Source organism: Euleptes europaea, chromosome 14 (assembly GCF_029931775.1).
Source record: "Euleptes europaea isolate rEulEur1 chromosome 14, rEulEur1.hap1, whole genome shotgun sequence".
Lineage (NCBI taxonomy): Eukaryota > Metazoa > Chordata > Lepidosauria > Squamata > Sphaerodactylidae > Euleptes > Euleptes europaea.
This window is the reverse complement of record NC_079325.1, coordinates 10879849-10901746: the sequence shown is the minus strand read 5'-3', so window position 1 is coordinate 10901746 and position 21898 is coordinate 10879849. Positions and strand designations below refer to the sequence as shown.

Here is a 21898-nt window from a genome sequence, read left to right as displayed (position 1 = left end):
TATGACCACCAGTATACCACCTTAGAGGGAAGGAGCTGTGGTGTAGTGGTAGAGCATCTGTTTGGCACACAGAAGGCCCCAAGTTCAATCTCTGGCATCTCCAGTTAAAAAGATCAGGTAGTAGTAGGTGATGAGAAAGACTTCTACCTGAGACCCTGGAGAGCTGCTGCCAGTGTGAGTAGACAACACTGACCTTGATGGATCAATGGTCTGATTCAGTATAAGGCAGCTTCACGTGCATGTATATGCACAGCACAAACAGCTGATCTCAGATTGCGCTCATCTGGGTGGAGGAACTATTCATAGTACCATGAAGGTGCTATTCAAGTGGGCTGTTTAGGATTGTATTTAGCACCAGCACTTATTGTTATATAAAGAAGGAAGTCACGGATGTGCCCACCCCACCTTTTAGATAAATCGCTGCACATCTTCCTGTGTTTTTCCACCCACACTCACTTTCACACAACTTGTAAGAACAATGCAGTACTTGACTTTTCATCTGCTTACTTTGGGCGAGAAATTGACAAATTGATAAATAAAGCTAAATAATAATTACAAAATACATCTTAGAGCTTCTTATTTAGCCAACATACCAAATCCAAAGCTTAGAGCAGCCTTTACGTCCCTACGGTTTCATACAATGCCAACAGCTGTATTGACCAGGTTTTATTGCCGAATTCCCAAAGATCAACATTTTTGCATCTGTGGAACATCTGCTCTGGAGAACTTATACCACTACTTATTTGAATGTCTTCTATATGTGGAAACCAGGGCTAAATATCTTGCCAGGTTGGTTTCTGGCCTAAACACTTATCCTAGTGCTGAGAAATTAGTATTTTTGTTAAAAGACTGTGATGGGTTTGTTTCCTATAGGACCTCCTTGTATACTCTGGTGGGAAAGAAAATAAGGTCCAATATGGTTGCTAAGACAGCTGATCCTTCAGGTTGATTTTAATGGTTGCTGGGTCCCATTGGCCGATTGGGACACCGCCACAATTTTTAGCTGTTATTGCTCTGTATGCATCAATTTAGCATAGTTTTATTAAGTATATTTATTTTCAATCCAGCAATTTTTTAATATAGCATTTTCCTTTTATTATGTATTTGTGTTATTGTTGACATGTTTGTAATGGCCTAAGGCTATATGCAAATAAAACTATTCATTAATTCAATGATTAAATAAAAAGCAGCATAGAGGAAAGGGATTGGTTTTCTCTCAAATTCTCGTGGAACAGGATTCATATTTCCTGGCCAATACCTTGAACTGCTCTTTTATTAAAGAGATAAACATGATAAAAAAAAAACACTCACCTCTATTTTATTAGTTTCCCAGCAGCCAATTGCATTGGCCACACTGCATCTTTATCCAGGAGGGAGTTATTTGTTCCAGCCCTGCCTGTCCTTCCTCTGAAGAGCTCAGGCCAGTGTGCATAGTTGCCTCTCCTCTCTGTGTTTTATTTGCCAACAACCCCTTGAGGTAGGCTGAAAATGGGAGGCTGGCCCCAGGTCAGGTACGCTTCATAACAGAATGAAGACTTGAAGCCAGACCTCTTTGGCCCTAGTCTGTCTCTCCATAACTAACCCCCCCCCCAGATTTCTAGTGGCAAGGAATCACCTTTTTTGCTGCTAAGAATGCCCGGCAATCCCCATCCTCTCTGGGCAATACTATTGGTGGTGGAAAGTGTCGTCAAATCACAGCTGACTTATGGCGATCCCTTGGAGTTTCCAAAACAAGAGGCATTCAGAGGTGGTTTGCCATTGCCTGCCTCCACGTGGACTGAGACAGTTCTGAGAGAACTGTGACTGGCCCAAGGTCACCCAGCTGGCTTCAGGTGGAGGGGTGGGGAATCAAACTCAGTTCTCCAGATTAGAATCCACCACTCTTAACCACTTCACCACACTGGCTCTCATACAGGTACTAAATAGCCATTTTCGTATGTATGTATGTATGTATGTATGTATGTATGTATGTATGTATCCATTTCATTTCTATCCTGCCTTTCTTGCCAGTTTGAATCCTTACAAGTGGCTTACGTTGTTCTCCTCTCCTGCATTTTATCCTTACTACAATCCTGTGAAGTAGTTTAGTCCGGGAGTATGTGACTGGCCCAAGGTCACCTAGCAAGCTTCTGTGGCAGAGCGGCGATTCGAACCTGGGTCTCCCAGATCCTAGTGTGATACTCGTCCTGCTACGCCACATTGGCTTCTCTTTGACAAAAGAGAGCTTGCATGCAATCCCTGTCGCTAATTGAATAGACCTCAGAAAGAAATAATTACTCTAAATATGTTTCCTTAACCACTAGATAGTCTGTCTGTCAGAGTTTACCCCCCCTTCTTCTACATCCAGAGAAGCAAAAAAAGAAAGAAAGAAAGAAAGAAAGAAAGAAAGAAAGAAAGAAAGAAAGCAAAAAACAACCCCTTCTGAGTTGCTTCTTATTCTCCAGGGCTGTTAATCCACGTCCTTTCACAAGTGCTAAAGGCACGCACCCAGTAATCTTAAAAAGAGATTGGAAAGTGAGGAAATAAATAGGCCTAGGAAGAAATCCCCTCCTCTTGTGACCCATCAGCACAAGCAATAATAATAAAGCTTTATTATTTTATGGAGTGTCTTCTCTGCCTGGCATATCTCGCAATGCTTGAGATTAAATAGCACAGTTAGTGAATTAAATAATAGTTTACCGAGTATTGGATGACTTGGGGGATTAGCGATGGGGCTGTGGAGCCTTTCACATCTAGGTCACCCGTTTGGAATCCAACTCATGTTGGTAGCAATTTTTAATAAGGTGGCAATGTCTAATCGCTGGCGGGTGCTCCGACGTGGAATGAATTGGTGAGTCCCGGGTGGGGGCAGAGGAAGGAATGTGTGCCCTAAATCCTCTATTTTAGTCATGGAAGCGGCTGGAAGTCAGAAGCGAAGAATTAAAGCAAAGCCTTGCTTATGTGTGTGTGTGGGTTTTTTTGGCAAGTTCTTTTTCACATGCCTTAAATAATGTGCACAGAACTGCTGCATCTATAGACACGGGCCGGAATCTAACCCAAATCAGACCCTCTGAAGGGTCCCAGGTTCAGTCTCCAGCATCTATTTTCACAGGGAGAGAGGGGAGCCAGATCTCAGTGGAGCCTCCATATGCAGAGGCAGTACGCATATGAAGGACAGATGTAGAGAACATATCGGGGAGGGACGTTGGATATAGGAAACAGAGCCATATGCAGATGTTCTAAGGTTGGGAAATGAATGTGTGTCAATGATGCAGAACTACAGATGCAAGCTCTGTACTCCGACCTACACATGTTCATTGGAATATGCATAAGAACATTGGGGAGGGGCTGTGGCTCAGTGGGCAGAGCGTCTGCTTGGCATGCAGAATGTCCCAGGTTCAGTCCCCAGCATCTCCAGTTAAAAGGACCAGGTGGGAGGTGCTAGGAAAGTCCTCTGCTTGAGACCCTGGAGAGCTGCTGCCGGTTTGAGTAGACAATTCTGACCTTGATGGACAAATAGTCTTATTCAATATAAGGCACGTGAACATATACAGGTGGGTGTGGGGCCTTCTGTATGCGACTGGGAGTTCCTGATGGTGCAAAGAGACCCCTGTGTGCATGCATTCTATACATGCATTCTAATGAATGTGCAGAGGTTATGGTCAGAGCATCTCAACACAATCCCACTAGTGTATGGGTGTTAGGGCCACCTTTGTGTGATTTGGAATTCCTCATTGCACCAAGAGAGCCCTACATGTGTATATTATATATGCATGTTCTGATGAATATTTAGAGATCGCAGGCAGAGCATCCCAGTCCACTCCATCCACATTCTTTGGCCTTGGAACATCTGAGAACCTACTGCCTAGGTTAGGGTTACCAACCTCCAGGTGGGGCCTGGGATTACCACTGATCTCCAGACTACAAAGGTCAATTCCCCTGGAGAAAGTGGCCGCTTTGGAGGGTGGACTCTATGGCATTATGCCCTGTAGAGGTCCATCCCCTCCCTAAACCCGACCCCTCCCAGGCTTCCCACAATCTCCAGGAATATCCACACCAGGAGTTGGCAACCCTAGCCTAGGTTCATCTAATCCGGAATTGTGCGCTCTGATAGGCAACAAGATGTTCAGCAGAGCAGGTTTTTCCCCAGTATATTTCACACAATCCTTTAATTGGACACAGCAAGGACTGAACCTGGGGCTTTCTGTATGACAAGCATGTGCCCTACCCTCCTCCAAATTCAGAGTCAAACATAATGGGATTAGATTCAGTGATCTGTCAGTGAAAGTGGGATTTTTGCCACACTCCCTCCTCCCCCCCCCACATTTCCTGTGGGCCCCTGGAAAGATGATTTCCGGCTCAGAGGGGCTGTACTTCCAGACGAGGGGGAAAGGATGACATTACCCCTTCTCGAGGCAGGTGGACCCAATCCATGTGGCCGCTTGCCAATGCAAGTCCCACAGCTCTAGGAAACAACTTTACAGGGTTTTAAAGGGACGTTGGGGGGGGGGGTTGTCCTCGGTGTTCAATCCTCCTGATTGTGATTTGCCAATGAGGAAACTCCTTGGAGAATTAGCGCCAAGAGAGGGAGCTGATGATATTCACCAGCATCAAGTTTTTCTTTTTTATACTTACATGTTTGATTTGTTTAAAGTGACCAGATTTGCTTGGGCAGACCCAGCAACTTAGGAGGGAATTTCTGGAGGCTGACGTGATTGCATTATAATTGAAATAATCAATTTAGTAGTTGAGAGTATTTCGATGTGTTAGATTTTCATGTCTGATTGCTAAAAGTGAGTGGTTGCCTAATAAGCAAATGTCCTTACAGACTTCAGCGGGGTTTACTCTGAATGTATCTCATTTTTACTCCACCTTTCTTGGATAGAACTCAGGGCAATGGGGCAGCCTTCCTACAGTTTAACCTGACAACAACCCTAGGAGGTAGGTTAGGATAAGCTAAAACGGGACTGGCCCACACTCACCTATTGAGTTTAATGGAAGAGGAGGGTTTTGAACCCAGGTGCTAGCCTGGTATAAGCCACAACATCACACAGTAGAGTGGGTGTTTTCCAATAGCAACCAAAGTGACCCAGGTAGAACCACCATATGGACTCCCTGACACCAAGAGGTCAGCCACGTTTTATTTATTAACATCAGTTAGTCCCCACCTCCCTTCCCAGTGGACCCAAAGGTGCTACCACCAGTATCTTCTCTTCTGTGTCATCCTCACAACAACCCTGTGAGGTACACATGAACACATGAAGCTGCCTTATACTGAATCCGGCCCTTGGCCCATCAAAGTCAGTATTAATCTACTCAGACCGGCAGTGGCTCTCCAGTGTCTCAGGCAGAGGTCTTTCACATCACCTACTTGCCTAATCCCTTTAACTGGAGATGACGAGGATTGAACCTGGGAACTTCTGCCTGCCATGCAGATGCTCTACCACTGAGCCATGGCCCCTCCTCAAAAGTAGATTAGGCTAAGGGGATGTGATTGGCCTGGGGTTACCCAGCAAACTTCCATGGCTGAGTGCAGGATTTGAATCTGGGTCTCCCAGATCCTAGTCCGACACTCTAACCACTACACCGTTCTGGCTCTGAGTTTACAGTAGTACTGGGTAAGCCAAGAGAAGAATATGCAAACGGGCCGTCATTGCTGGGAAGCTCATCTTTGCGGCTCTCTTCTTGAGATAAAGGATTCAATTCTCTCGAGGCTGTTTATGTCTAGCACTTTCTACCAGTGGGAGATTATATATAGAAATAATAATTCAGTTAGCAAATAGCAGAGGGGAGCGTGCGCTAGTCTACCTATACAGAAATGAGGTGTTTTCGTGTTGTGAGATAGCAAACGTTCTTAGGAATTGAGCTGTCGTCCATGGCTGGCAAGCGGACTGTGAATCACAGAACAAAATGCTCACTGTCAGAAAGGGCTGCATCTTATCTGCAAGGAGGATTTTAAGACTTGAGGGTTGGTGACTGTAATTTGGGAATTCCTGGCTTTCCCCTTCCTAAAGCAGGATTGTAATGGCTCTCTGCTTCCAAGGTGGAGTAGAGGGAGATCAGAGACTGACCTTCACAGGTGTCAAGGGAATAACCCATGTAATATGTAACATTACACATTACATGTCATAGCTAAGGCTTTGTTAAAAAAATGTTTTCTGTTGCATAAACTCTTAAGATCAGCAAGGATTTATATTATGCTTTGTGAATGGTGAAATCTCCTTTTGTGCATTACCTCCCCTTACAACAAGCCTGCAAAGTAGGCCAGTATCAGTTATTCCTCCCCCTCCCACTGCATATGAGCGACAGTGAGAGAACGTGGCTGGTCTTTGTCTGTTTAGTAAGTTTGTGGCCGAGGTCCCTATTTGAACTGCAGACTCTCTTGCTCTGCACTTTGTTGCCCCTGAAGCAGCTCGTGGTACATGACCCGTGGATGGGCCTGCTGTTTACGGGAAGGACGCCAGTTTAAATTTACCGTCATGGCCAAGTGGCTGAGCCGTTAAGCCACTCCAGCAGGGCCAGACCATATTGGCAGTGGAACAGTATATGTAATGCTTATGGGGAAGGGGTGTGGCTCAGTGGTAGAGCGTCTGCTTGGCATACAGAAGGTCCCAGGTTCAATCCCCAGAATCTTCTGTTAAAAGGCTCAGACCATAGGTGACATGAAAGACCTCTGCCAATGGATGTAAAGAACACTAACCTTGGTAGACCAGTGGTCTGAGTTGGTATTAGGCTGCATTCAAGCCATGGACCGGGTTCAGGCATCTAATGGATCCTCTCCCTCTTTAGGGTTGCCAGGTTCCTCTTCGCCATCAGTGGAAGGTTTTGGGGGCAGAGCCTGAGGAGGGCAGGGTTTGGGGAGGGATGTCAGTGCCATATGGTCCAATTGTCGAACTGGCCATTTTCTCCAGATGAACTGATCCCTATCGGGTGGAGATCCATTGTAATAGCAGGAAATCTCCAGCTAGTACCTGGAGGTTGTAGAGGGAAAAAAGACACCACTGTACTGATACTACACAGTTAAGAAATTAGCACAGGAGTGACACAACAATATTACAGGATGCAAAAATATTCTATTGATAAGCTACCAAAGTGTGAGCAATATCAAAGCAAAAACAGTTTGTACAACACAATCCTATATCTACATAGTCCAATAAACTCTGGTATATGTATCTTCAATGTGATAAAGCTGGTGTAACGTTGCTTTATAGATGATACGGGGATACGGCCGTTTCAAAATTCTTCAGTTCAATTCTTCCTCAATCCCCTCTAGAAACGTATAATAAATAACATACAATATTTCATACAAAACCATATATAACATTTTTATATGTATATATTGTACATTTTGTATATATGGTTTTGTATGAAATATTGTATGTTATTAATTTATTGGACTATGTAGATATAGGATTGTGTTGTACAAACTGTTTTTGCTTTGATATTGCTCACACTTTGGTAGCATATCAATAGAATATTTTTGCACCCTGTAATATTGTTGTGTCACTCCTGTGCTAAGTACCTGGAGGTTGGCAATCCTAATAGCATCTAAATTGGAAAAAGATGCAAAAAGAATATTTTGGTGGTGGAAAGTACCATCAAGTCGCAGCCGATTCATGGCGACCCTAGGGTTACTAGCTCAGGGTTGGGAAATACCTGGAGATTTTTGGGGTGGAGCCTGAAAAGGGTGGGGTTTGGGGAGGGGAGGGACTTCAGTGGCATAGAGTCCCAATTGCCAAAATGGCCATTTCCTCCAGGGGAACCGATCTCTATTGGCTGGAGATCGGTTGTAATAACGGGAGATTTCCAGCCGCCACCTGGAGGTTGGCAACCCCACCCTTCTTACTTTGAGCTCTGAGAATGATCTTCGTTATTTTGTGTTATGGCATCTTAAATCCAAAACCTATGACTGGGCAGATGTGGAAAAAACATTGTTTCAAAAGGAGGATTTCTTCATTCATTTATTTGATACTGTTATATCCAATGACTTGTCTTGTTTCCTCTGATGTATTTCTCTCTTTGCTGTGTACTTTTTGAACCTCTGTTAACTTCAGCATGTACCTTTAACAGTACCATTTAACATTTTGATGTTAAATGGGATAGAATCGGATTAGGATCCACCTTTGCAATTTTGTATCCCAAGGTGGAACAAGGCAAGAGGTCTGTAAACTGCTATGACTGCATGATTTGTAAACATTACACTGGTGAGTTGTTTATTTTGTATATAAGGTTTTCCAGTTTATTTCACTAGTATATTAGGCTAGCATTACATTACTGTTTATTATACGTTAGGAGAGTTTCCTTATGAGGAACTGAGGAAGAATATTGTTTATTCGAAATGAGATTTTTTGAGAAAAGGCATCGTCTTCTTTGGTGACTGGCATACTCTCCTGTCAGGAAGAAAGGAACATCATCTATAAGGAAGAAAGAAACTTTATTTATACTGAGTACCTATTTGGACTCTTGGATGTGATTTTGAATGTACTGCTTCTTTATTTTTGCACACTCAGACCAGTGGTTGTTAACTTGCATTTGTGTTTATTATATTTATTTCATCTGCTGCATTTGCCAGTCTGTGGGTTATTGTATTGCCACCTGGAGGTTGGCAATCCCATCCCTCTTGCTTCGAGCTCCCATGTAGGAAGCTGGGGTCCTTATTTAATGACGCTAAGATCCTTCCCTGCAAGCTTGCTGAAGCAGGGGTGTGCAGAGATTATCCCCCCCACACCTCAAGGTGTACCTGGCACATCAAGGGTTAAAGCAGGAATGTCTCTCTCCTCCCCCCCTTCCCCAAGTTTCCTCCAGGGGAACCTATCTCTATCGGCTGGAGATCAGCTGTAACAGCGGGAGATCTCCAGCCGCCACCTGGAGGTTGGAACCCCCACCCTTCTTGCTTTGAGCTCCCATGTAGGAAGCTCGGGTCCTTATTTAATGACGCTAAGATCCTTCCCTGCAAGCTTGCTGAAGTAGGGGTGTGCAGAGATTATCCCCCCCACCTCAAGGTGTACCTGGCACATCAAGGGTTAAAGCAGGAATGTCTCTCTCCTCCCCCCCCCCCTCTTCTCCAAGTTTCCTCCAGGGGAACCTATCTCTATGGGCTGGAGATCAGCTGTAACAGCGGGAGATCTCCAGCCGCCATCTGGAGGTTGGAAACTCCACCCTTCTTGCTTTGAGCTCCCATGTAGGAAGCTCAGGTCCTTATTTAAAGATAATTCACAATGGGTAGCCGTGTTAGTCTGTCTGCAGTAGTAGAAAAGGGCAAGAGTCCAGTAGCAGCTTAAAGACTAACACAAATATTTTCTGGTAGGGTCTTTAAGATGTTACTGGACTCTTGCCCTTTTCTACTTATTTAAAGTTGCTAAGATCCTTCCCTGCAAGCTTGCTGAAGCGGAGGCGTGCAGAGATGACCCACCACCACCACCACCACCTCAAGGTGTACCTGGCACAGCAAGGGTACCTATCTCCAGGGGAACCTATCTCTACGGGCTGGAGATCAGTTGTAACAGCGGGAGATCTCCAGCCGCCACCTGGAGGTTGGCAACCCCACCCTTCTTGCTTTGAGCTCCCATGTAGGAAGCTCGGGTCCTTATTTAAAGATAATTCACAGTGGGTAGCTGTGTTAGTCTGTCTGCAGTAGTAGAAAAGGGCAAGAGTCCAGTAGCACCTTAAAGACGAACAAAAATATTTTCTGGTAGGGAGCTTTCGTGAGCCACAGCTCCCTTCCTCAGATACGAAGAAGTGAGCTGTGGCTCACGAAAGCTCATACCCCTACCAGAAAATATTTTTGTTCGTCTTTAAGGTGCTCTTAACCACTACACTATACTTCGTATCTGAAGAAGTGAGCTGTGGCTCATGAAAGCTCGTACCCTACCAGAAAATATTTTTGTTCGTCTTTAAGGTGCTACCGGACTCTCGCCCTTTTCTACTTATTTAAAGCCGCTAAGATCCTTCCCTGCAAGCTTGCTGAAGCGGAGGCGTGCAGAGATGACCCCCCCCCCCACCACCATCACCTCAAGGTGTACCTGGCACAGCAAGGATACCTATCTCCAGGGGAGCCTATCTCTACGGGCTGGAGATCAGCTGTAACAGCGGGAGACCTCCAGCCGCCACCTGGAGGTTGGCAACCCCACCCTTCTTGCTTTGAGCTCCCATGTAGGAAGCTCGGGTCATTTAAAGTTGCTAAGATCCTTCCCTGCAAGCTTGCTGGAGCGGAGGCGTGCAGAGATGACCCCCCCACACACACACCACCCCCACCTCAAGGTGTACCTGGCACAGCAAGGGTACCTATCTCCAGGGGAACCTATCTCTACGGGCTGGAGATCAGCTGTAACAGCGGGAGACCTCCAGCCGCCACCTGGAGGTTGGCAACCCCACCCTTCTTGCTTTGAGCTCCCACGTAGGAAGCTCGGGTCCTTATTTAAAGTTGCTAAGATCCTTCCCTGCAAGCTTGCTGGAGCGGAGGCGTGCAGAGATGACCCCCCCCCCACACACACACACCACCCCCACCTCAAGGTGTACCTGGCACAGCAAGGGTTAAAGCAGGAGTGTCTCTCCCCCCCCCTTTCTCCCAAGTCCTTGGCTAAGATTAATGTGCCAAGCCCGTGCTTCCCAGAGAGGGCTGTGCCGGGGAGCCCAAGTGCTGGTCAGTGATGGAGATGCTGCCATGACAACCCCGGGCAGACCGCGTGTGCGCGCGCTGGAGGCAGAGCGGGACGGGCGGGAGGCGGCGGCGGCGATGCTCGGCCAAAGGAGGCAGAGCCCAGCTGGGATGCTGCAAGGAGAAGTCGGAGCCGCCGCAGCCCCGGGCTCGCCTCTGCCGGCGGCTGCCCGCTGCTGAGCCCGGCCCCCTCCCCACACCGCTGCCTTGCCCCTGGAGCTGCCCCCCCTGGAGCTGGCAGCCCCCCCATGGGCTGGGATTTCCCCTGCCCGAAGTTGCTTGCTTCCCCCGCGGCGGGCCTGCGGGGCATCCTCTGGCAGCCGGGTTGCTTCCCTCCTTCTCCCGCGGCTGCTTAAGTGACCCTGCCGGGCGGGCCGGCGGCTTTGGAAAGTCTGGCCGGGGAGCCCCGGGTTGCGCCGCGGAGCGCCGGGCGAGTCCCGGGGAGCGCCGCCGCTCCTCCTCCTCCTCCTCTGGCAAAGTGAGAGGCATGGACTGCTGACTGGCAGCCGGGCTCGGGAGGCGTCCAGCATCTCTGCCTCTCCCCCCTTCTCCTCTTTCCCGAGACGTGCTGGAGATCCCCGCTGGATTCTGCCGGGGAGGCTCCCATCGCAGACACTGGATTGCTAAGGGCTCTGCTGACCTCTAGGAAGACCTGGGGGGGTCTCCCTCCGCCACCCCCTTCCTCCTGGTTATCCCCCCCCCGTTTGTGTTTGCTTACACCATCAGGTGTCTAGAAACCCCTGTCTCTCTTTTCCTGTGGTTGTTTTGCCTGGTGGAAAGTCGGCGCGGCCCAGGATGGGGGTCGGCGGGGGCTTGGTCCTGCCCTGGAGGTGCCTGGTGGTCCTGGGTCTCAGGCTGCTCTTCCTTGTGCCCGCAGGAGTGCCCGTCCGCAGCGGAGATGCCACCTTCCCCAAGGCGATGGATAACGTGACCGTCAGGCAAGGGGAGAGCGCCATCCTCAGGTAGGAGAAGAGTCCTTCCCTCTGGGGTGGGGAGCGGGGACTCGATGGGGAAACTGCTTTTGTGCTAGAGGTTTGGGGGGGGGGACGCTGGCACGTGTGTGCTGTCCGCTGAGTCTCTGGGAGGGGCCGCCAGACAGGAGTGGCAACCACAGGCCGGCTGGGGCTGGGGATTTTTGTGTCTCTACGTCCGGGGGTCTACTTCTGGCCTACAGACCCTTGGATCTGACAGTGAAGCGAGGTTGGGGGCAGAGGGTAGCTGGAGAGAGGGGTGTTGAAAATCTGAGGTGCTCAGGCAGATGTGCTGCATGCCTGGTTTGCTTTGGAGAGGCAGGGAGGGGAGGAGGTTGCTTGTTGTATGGTGAAGCGGGGTGGGTCTTCTGCCTGTGGCTGGTTTGTAAAGAAATAAAGGCAATCGCCGGTTGTTATTACTTTTAAGCCAGAGGCAGGATAGATTTGGGGTATGTCTACCCCCTGGCACCGAGGGTGACAGCATTTTAAAGAATCTGAGGACTCTGGCTTGGCTTGTTTTCCTACTGTTGTTCATGAGTTTGGGCTGGGGTGGGGGAGGCTGAAGGTTTTGTAGGTCTGCGAGGAGGGGGTAGAGAGGATGCTGCCGCTGTTTTTGATGTTCTGCGCTTGTAAAGTGACTATTGCATTTGAAGCGTTTGCCCATCATTGGACTGATGCTTTTTTTTTTTTTTGCAAAAAAGTTATGTGTTTTTGTGTGTGCGCAGAATCCGCCTGGTTGCTTTTGCCGAGCTAATACGCTGTGCAGCCCTCGGGTTGAAAAGGACAGTGCAAGAGGCGGTGGTGATTGCCAGTAGTGGAGAGATGCAGGAGAGGAGGCGTGCATCCAGGCATAGCCTGGCATCGGGCCTTTTGGACACGCCAAGGCATTATCCTTCTGGAGTACAAAGTAATGAAGTCTGTGAAGTGTTGATGTAGCAGATGAGCTTGACACAGGACACTGACCCTCGGAAAACATGGATGGAAGGGGCTCCGAAAGCATGCTGCAAACTTCGTGCCACTTTTATCCTGCTTTCAATCTCGTGGTTTGGCTCTTTCGTGGGCATATGGGTGGATGCAGCCAATGAGGACCCCCTCTTGGAGTTCTTTTGCCCCATTCAGAATGATAGTTTCCCCGGCATCACTTGGAAAGAGGGGAATGGCTGTCAAACTGGTTTATGTCTGTGATGGATCTTACTCCCTCCCCCCACCCCCCCACAAAGGTTTGACAAATGCATTTTGATTGACAGCTAGGGCCTGATGGAGTGCTGCCTTTGGGACTGGGAAAGCATCTGCCTCTCCCCCCCCCCTTTATGCATGGCCAAAACCAAACCAAAACAGGAGGGGGAAGGCCGTGAAGTGTGTGGGTTGTGTCACCCAGATGCAAGCGTCCTTCACCGGTGCAGTTGCTGTCCACTGGATAATCTGGGAGGGCTGTGGAATGGGACATGGGAGCTCCTGGTTGACTTGTTTCTTGGTTTATGTGTTGTATTTCAATCCCACCCTCTTCCAAGGAGCTCAGGGTGATATACATGATGCGCCCCCACATTTTCATCCTCTGTGAATTGGCCCAAGGTCACCCAATAAACTTCATCTCAAAATGTATATTTGAGCTTGTGATTCCCTCATCTGTGTCTCAGCGTTTTAGCTATTTGTACCATGCTAGGGTGGAGGAATTTAGGGTTCTCTGGTTGCAGCTGGGACAATCTGCCTTTAATGCAGGGGGCGACTGTGCAGTCACTATGCCGCAGTCCACCCTCCGGCTCAGGGGTCATGAAAGTCTTCGCACAAGGGACTGACAGTCTTCGCACAAGGGACTGGGCAGAGATGGAACGGCTGCACGCACACCTTTCAGGCTGTGTCAGAGTAAAACTGTCTGCCCTTCTCCAGAACAGACAGGTGGTTTGCTGGCGGCCCCTCCCAAATGTATGACTCTCTTAAGTCGTTCCCGCTATGAGTCAGCAACATTTATATATGGTGGGAAGCAGCAGCAGAATGCAGGCGCCCATGCTTTGGGGAGAAACATCTTGAGAAAACTAAGAAGTGGCCATCCTGAAGATCTGGTTACAAGGCCCCAGAGTCTCATTGGTGGGTTCCCATTAGCCAATCCGAAGGCAGCACTTTGAAAAAGATGTCCCCCGCAGCTGAATTAATTGGCCAGTCTATGCCCCCTGAAGACCCTTCCATTTTCCTTTCCCTAGATTTAACAGCCACTGGCTATCCATCAACCACTTCACACTTTAAAAGGGGAAATGAAATTTAATTTTTCCTTGACACTGTAAAGAGAAAAGTTGCCACATCTCTCACGCAATTGACCGATCTATTTGACAGCAGATAATGCAGTATCCTCTTCTCAGAAAGTATCTTTAGCTGTTTTATCCAGGGAATTATATATTTATTTCATGCAATATTATTTTGCAGACATGCTAAAACAATGTGGGCTAGGGAGTCTGTTTGATCCATACAAAATGGGCATTTTCGTTCTTCTGCAGTAATTTTATTGTATTGCCCTTGTGTCTTGGCTGAGTCTAGGGCATTGCATCTCACTAATAAGAAAGCTCGTCTGAACTTATGAATTTCTAACCAGTGGAAATAGTCTGGCAAGGAGAAAGTTCTGTTGAAGGGTATCTGGAAGAAGCGAGGTGAACATTTATGAATTGCATCCTTAACCACTGAGGACCAATCCTAATTTAAGATCTTATTTTGTAATTGTTTACAGCTTGCTTTCCGAGTACTATTCCTTGCAGCTTTTAGTCGCTCTATTGGAAGGGAAAATCTCCATTTTGAGCAGTAGATGACAGCCGCATACTCTTATGGTCCAGTTGCCCAATGCTTAAGCCCCTGTTTTCCTTCCATCAAATGTTGCTGACGGATGTTCTTTGCTTTCTGTTAATTTACTCTGCTGCAGTCCATTCTCTGATGACTTCTGAAGGTGGGGCAGTGTACTGAACTGGCCCATGACAGTTGTTTAAGTAAATGTAGAAGTGTCAAAAGAGAATGATAGATCTCACAGTGTAAAAGCTGCAGCACCAACATGTTCAGCAACATTTTCTATCCGTAAAGGCAATTGAAGGAGCCCCATGGCGCAGAGTGGTAAGCTGCAGTACTGCAGTCAAAAGCTCTGCTCACGACCTGAGTTCGATCCCTACGGAAGTCGGTTTCAGGTAGCCGGCTCAAGGCTGACTCAGCCTTCCATCCTTCCGAGGTTGGTAAAATGAGGACCCAGCTTGCTGGGGGTAAAGGGAAGATGACTGGGGAAGGCAGTGGCAAACCACCCCGTAAACATAGTCTGCCTAGGAAACGTCGGGATGTGACATCACCCCATGGGTCAGGAATGACCTGGTGCTGACTACCTTTAAAGGCAATTGGAGAGGAGGCTGGAAGGGAAGTCTTGCACCGCTGTTGTGTGTCTGTGGGTATGCGCACTGGCATCCATGCGTGCTAGAGTGAAGACTCGTCTTGCACACTTAGAGAGATAGGTAGAAACGGGAAATGGGACTGAAATGTGAAGACTGCTAGTTCTACCCACCCATACTAATGAAGATGCAATAGGGACTGGGATTCTACAGGGGACAGAGACTCAAAAATTGGGGCTGTCCCTTGCCAAATAAGGACAGTTAAACCTACGGAATTACAGCCAGCTGTCATGGATATGTAACTGTTTGCATCTTTAACAACACTTTTTGCAAAACCTATTTTATTTAGGGCTGTGTTTATCTGGATATATTTTGCAAATTTTACGATATATTTATACCTTTCGAAGACTTTTTTGGGTAGGATGAAAGTTTGGTTGCAGGCAGGGTAGAATGAACAAACTAAGAAAATTGCTCCCAGCAGCTGAAAGGCCAAGATAAATAAGGCTGGAAAGATTCTCTTATCAAGAATCTTAACGCCTGTGCTTATAACGAGTTCCATTTACTTACGCAGCAGAATGCAAGTTGGATCCCTTCTGATCCAAAGCAAATAGCTATTAAATTTCCCACATCTCTGAAATGGACTTTTAAAAATGGTATTCACATTACTATAAAATTCTACTTTCTTCTTAAGACCAAACCGGTCCTGGGGACAGTAGTAACTACCAATCTTACTAACAAGAGGGTTCTTACAAAATAGCCCTTGGTATTGCTGTTCTTCCAAAATATTACTTGTCTAGGCAGAATTTTATACTTCTGGCCAGTTGTCAAAAACAGAGGATGAGAAGGCAGAAAAAAATTCCTGCTGAGTCGTTCTTGCTATGTTTGGTATTGTCATACAGCATGCATGAAAGCATCTCATACGTGTATGGCTGCTTTTGTAGCATTGTATACCTTGCTGTCACAAGGAGCTCTCCTCCTTAAATGTGAAAGTGGTATGTATCAGTTTATAAGGCGTGTTTGGTGACCCAGAATCCACATCTATCAGACTTTAAAGGAAAACTTATTTCATTTTGTGTCTTTATGAATTCTGTGTATGCTGAAAGGTCTTTGGGCCTGTGTGTGTGTTAAGTGCCGTCGAGTCGCTTCCGACTCCTGCTGACCCTATGAATCAATGTCCTCCAAAACATCCAATCCTTAACAGCCTTGCTCAGACCTTGCAAATTGAGGGCCTTGGATTCCTTTATAGAGTCAATCCATCTCTTTTCCTGCTGCATTCAACTTTTCCTAGCATGATTGTCTTTTCCAGTGACTCTTGTCTTCTCATAATGTGACCAAAGCCTCTGTTTTAGTCATTTTAGCTTCTAGGGTAGGGTTACCAACCTCCAGGTGGTGTCTGGAGATCTCCTGCTATTACAACTCATTTCCAGCTAATAAAGATCAGTTCACCTGGAGAAAATGGCAGCTTTGGCCATTGTACTCTATGGCAATGACGTCCCTCCCCAACCCTCCCCTCCTCAGGCTCCGCCTGAAAAATTTCCCGCCAGTGGTGAAGCGGGACCTGGCAACCCTATTCTAGGGTCAGTTCAGGCTTGATTTGATCTATATCCCTTTGGGCCTAGGAGTCCAAATAGGTCTAACAACAATGGTGACAGTAGGAGGGCAAGCTTAAGCAGGTCTACTTGGAAGTAAATCCCATGGGGACATATCCAATGGGACTTGATCCCAGGAAAGCACCCTTTAAAATTGCAGCCTGTAGTACGATGTGCACTGTATGCAGACTTAGGACAGAGCCGCATGGCCAGATCCCCAAGACTGTGTATGTAGAGATTCGGTCTGGTGGGAAAAGATTACTGTAAGTTGGGTTATGTACACTGTGGCCACCAGTTCCATGTCCGGGATTGTATTTTCCCTCCAGCTGTGACCACAGTGTTCCCTGGGATCTCTTTCTCTGTTTAGCCTCCACACTTATGTTATTTTATTTTTCTGTAGTATTTATAAGTCATGGTTCATGCTCAAGGCATGCTGGGTACCCAAGGTTGGGTAGAATGATAATTTATTGGAAGCGCTATGTCAAGATTGCTTTACTAGGTTGATAACTGCACACATCGTATATGGGAGACACATATAAACCAGTATTACAACTAGAGTCAATCTTACCAGCTGTTTGAGTAATTGGTAATATATTATGCAACCTATATACATGCCTGGTTTGATTTAAACTGTTTGTATATGTATATATTTCTGTAAATGTGTGCAGGTTTTACATGGGTTTCAATTGACCACTAATGAAGGTCAAACAGGCGGAAACACGTCTGGCATGTGGTAATAGATGTCAACCTTAGGGAATGCCATTGTGCTATTTTAATGTACACACACACACACACACACATTTTCATTCTACACATTTTCATTCTACCCAACCTTGGCTTCTGTTTTCTAGGTTGGGTTTTATTCCCCTCTTTTTTCTTCTAATCATGCTCTAGGCAGTCGTCTGCCTGAGTGCTGGTTGTGTAGAGGGATTTGCTAATATGAGGCTGTTCTTTTTTTAAAAAATAGTATAGATCTGACTATCTATACCCGAGGAGGAGTGGTGATTAAAATCTTTCCTCAGCTCATCTGCACATCACCGTCTCTTTCCCTGCCCTGACTTATTCCCTCCGTTCTTGTCCGACCATCGGAATCCTTGTTATCAGATCTGTATTCATGTTCCTTTCCAGGGTTCAGACTTGTGGCTCGCAGTTCCCATGAAATATTCATCTCATTTTGATGTTCGTAAAGTTCAGTGCCTGATATTTTTCATCTTCTGAAATTATTTATTTCAGATCTCTGGACTATAAAAATATAACTCTGACCTGCTTCTGCCTGTTCTCCTCCTCCTTAACTTTCCTGGAGATTATTGCATTTTGAAAAGGCCTGGCGTCTCAGGGTCTCCCCCACCATCTTGCAGCAGGAGGTGGGTTCTCGCCCTGTTTCTGGTGAACAACCAGCCGAGCAACTTCTCCAATGGCCAAGGGAGAAGCATTGACTGTAGTGAGCCAGTCAAGTTGGATGTGCTGCCAGACACAGAATATGATTGTGATGCACACTACTTAGAAAAAGATATTTGCCATGGCCTGCCATAAATTGATCCTTTTGCACATGGTTACCTTGTCATGTGTGTGGGTGTTTCACATCTAGGGTTGCCAGGTCCCTCTTTGCCACCTGCGGGAGGTTTTTGGGGCAGAGCCTGAGGAGGGCGGGGTTTGGGGAGGGAAGGGACTTCAATGCCATAGAGCCCAGTTGCCAAAGTGGCCATTTTCTCCAGGGGAACTGATCTCTATCGGCTGGAGATCAGATGTAATAGCAGGAAATCTCCAGCTAGTACCTGGAGGTTGGCAACCCTATTCACATCCCATGACATTATTCCTCAAGAGCCCCTACTTCTCTGATCATCTTACTAATAATACACGCTGAGCAATACTTGTCACAGAAAAGGTGTTCATGGATACTAGTCATGATGCATACCTATTCTCTCTAGTATCAGAGAAACATGCCTATTATATTAGGAGCTTTGGAACACAGGCAGGATAATGTTGCTGCAGTTGTCTTGTTTTTGAGCTTCCTAGAGGCACCTGGTTGGCCACTGTGTGACATGATGGACCTTGGTCTGATCCAGCATGGCCTTTATGTTCTGTGCACAAAAATGGTGGCTTATGAACAGCTTAACTGAGCATATCCCTAGTTAGACAAAGACCTGTGCTTGCACATGGGTTCTATAATGGCTTTGTCGCTTGGCCCCATGAACCAAGGCTAGCTCTAATGTGCTTGAACACATGAAGCTGCCCTATACTGAATCAGACCCTTCATCCATCAAGGTCAGTATTTTCTACTTAGACTGGCAGCGGCTCTCCAGGGTCTCAGGCAGAGGATTTTTACATCACCTACTGCCTGGTCCTTTCCACTGGAGATGCTGGGGATTGAACTGGGGACCTTCTGCATGCCATACAGATGCTCTACCACAGAGCCATGGCCCTTCCCAGTGTATGATTGTAAGGTGACTGCTAGGGTTGCCAGGTCCCTCTTTGCCACTGGCGGGAGGTTTTTGGGGCAGTGCCTGAGGAAGGTGGGGTTTGGGGAGGGGAGGGGCTTCAATGCCATAGAGTCCAATTGCCAAAGTGACCATTTTCTCCAGGTGAACTGATCTCTGAAGGCTGGAGATCAGTTGTAATAGCAGGAGATCTCCAGATAGTACCTGGCGGTTGGCAACCCTAGTGACTGCTTAAGTTGGCGGCACACCAGAAAGCTTTCTGCTTCATTGTGATTCAAAGAAAGCAAACAAAAAATGAGACGTGTCATTCTTTTGGAGGAACAGCACACAGATTGATTTGGGAACTCCGCCATGCTCTTCCTGACCGACCTATCGGGTGGAGCCAGCCATTCTTCCATCAGCAACTTAAAAAACTACAACACAAAGGCACACTATGGTGGGTGGGGTTAGCTACAGTTAGTGGTATGTGCTGTGAATCTGGTTGTGCACGGGCTCTATGGGCACTACTGAAGCTATGCCACTGATGCTCTGCCTGTTGTACCTTTGGCCTGCCCCACCTGCTGAGGCTGGGCATGTGGCGTCCAGCTCTTCTTTAAATCGCCAAGGGTGCCCATTGGCTGATCAGCAGGCGAAACAGGAAAAGCAGGGGATGGCTTTGGTCCCTTGTGCTGATCTCTCATTTATGTTCCAACTGGCCCAGTAGCCTATTTTTAAACTGGGCAGTGTGTTGGTGCATGCTTGTACTTGCTTAAATCCTGGGCGCATGAGCAACTGTGAAGAAAAGCAGGATGTAAAAATAAAAATACAGGCACTACACCACATTGTGTCTCAGCTTCCAGCTTGTCCTGTTCTTTCAAGGAAAAATAAGTTTCTAGCACTCCCCTCCCGCACGTGGGGGCCACGGATACCCTCTGAGCAGAAAGAATTGAAAATACTCCCTCAAACATTCCTTTTTCTTCCAATAATGGCTACTGGCAGGAGCTGTTGGAAGTGGGGCCTTCCTTTCTGGGTTCCTTTTCTGTACTACTGTCCCATCTGCAGTGAGTAACCTGCGGGGTGTAGTGATTAAGAGCAGTGGTTTGGAGCGGTGGACTCTGATCTGGAGAACCAGGTTTGATTCCCCACTCCTCCACATGAGCGGTGGAGGCTAATGTGGTGCACTGTGTGGAGTTTCCCCACTCCTTCGCACGAAGCCAGCTGGGTGACCTTGGGCTAGTCACAGCTCTCTTAGAGCTCTCTCAGCCCCACCTACCTCACAGGGTGTCTGTTGTGGGGAGGGGAAGGGAAGGCGATTGTAAGCCGGTTTTATTCTTCCTTAAGTGGTAGAGAAAGTTGGCATATAAAATCCAACTCTTCTTCTTCTCCTTCTGCTCAGCTCCTTCTGAGACACTCAGGGTAAGGGTGCCTCCGACGGCACTTTTCAAGCTTTCGTTTCAAATGAGTCCTGAGAGCGCCCGGTATATTGCTAGCAGGCAGCCCTGACTCTCTTTGGTTCGCTTGCTGGCCCCGATGCGGAGTTGTTGGGGTGTTTTTTTTTCCACCCCAAGGTGGGGGAGCCGTTTATCGTGAAAGCAGAAAGTCAGCAGAACCGAGAGACGGCGCGGCGGCAGGACAGAGCCGGCCTGAAAGTGAAAAGATTGCTGTATGCAAGGATTTTAAAAGGCAATTTCTGTCAGCGGCAGACTCAGCTCCTTGTAGCTTAGCCAGTAAGACGTTTCCCTTTCATAACGCTTCTGACAGAACTGAGGGGGGTTGACGCAGAAGTCTCTCAAGACCAGCAAGACTGGGACTCAGAGCAGGATTAGCTGGAAGGCTAAGTACGTGAGAGAAAGAGGTGTGGCGGCTGACGGGCAGTGGCTTCGGGTGGCTCGGCTCCAGACAGAGTAGGCCAAAGGCTCGCAGTCTGGTGGTGGTATCTTCCAACGCTTGGGCCCTCTGAACTGTCGGCTCTGAGCTTCCATCTAGGTGCAGGTGATGTTTTCAGAGGTACGACAGGTGTCTATTATTAGGGTTGCCAACCTCCAGGTATTAGCTGGAGATCTCCCGCTATTACAACTGATCTCCAGCCGATAGAGATCAGTTCGCCTGGAGAAAATGGCTGCTTTGGCAATTGGACTCTATGGCATTGAAGCCCCTCCCCAAACCCCACCCTCATCAGGCTCTGCCCCACAAACCTCCCACTGGTGGCGAAGAGGGATTTGGCAACCCTATCTATTATATTAGGTGCTTTGGAACCCAGGCAGGATAATGCTGTTGCAGTCGTCTTGTTTGGGGGCTTCCTAGAGACACCTGGTTGGCCACTGTGTGAACAGACTGCTGGACTTGATGGACCTTGGTCTGATCCAGTATGGCCTTTCTTATGGTCTTATGTCATAGGTTGGCACCTGCTGAGGCCTTTGGTCTGGTAGAGGCCCACCATCAACTAGGTACCCCTTAACCCTCCTCACATTTCTTTATGGGAGAAATCTCTTTTGAGATGTCAGTGGGAAAGAGAGCTCCAAAGAGCAGCAGGCCATCTTCTCCAGGTGAACTGATCTCTATCAGCTGGAGATCAGTTGTAATAGCAGGAGATCTCCAGCTAGTACCTGGAGGTTGGCAACCCTATTGATGGCCATTGGTGTGAATATTCTGGGCTGGCAGTGCAACATTTTGAGCAGAGTAGCCTAACAGAAAAAGGAGAGGAGGCATGATCCAATGTGACTGACCTCATTTATCTTAGTCCCATTTACATCATCGGGGAAGATTCATAGATCTTCTTTATTCTCTCCCACTGAAATGGTGGGACTGGATGTGCTTCACTAGGGCTGGATGATGCCCAGGGCATATAAAATGATCACCCAAACGCTTCCAGGTTTATGGTAGGGGTGGATCCTGATGTATTAATATATTCCAAGCATCCACCAGAAAGGTA

At 47.5% G+C, this 21898-nt stretch overlaps 1 protein-coding gene across 7 annotated transcripts in view; it reads left to right on the top strand.

The window, feature by feature from the left end:
• The first annotated feature begins 11400 nt into the window (after window positions 1-11400).
• Window positions 11401-21898, top strand: part of LOC130487157 (neurotrimin-like) — a 357310-nt gene continuing 346812 nt past the window's right edge. For all 7 annotated transcript variants that reach the window (XM_056860573.1, XM_056860572.1, XM_056860570.1 and 4 more), the window contains exon 1: window positions 11401-11598. In XM_056860573.1, the coding sequence (XP_056716551.1) occupies window positions 11432-11598 (167 nt within the window). In that variant the 5' untranslated portion in view covers window positions 11401-11431. The remainder of the gene's footprint in view (window positions 11599-21898) is intronic.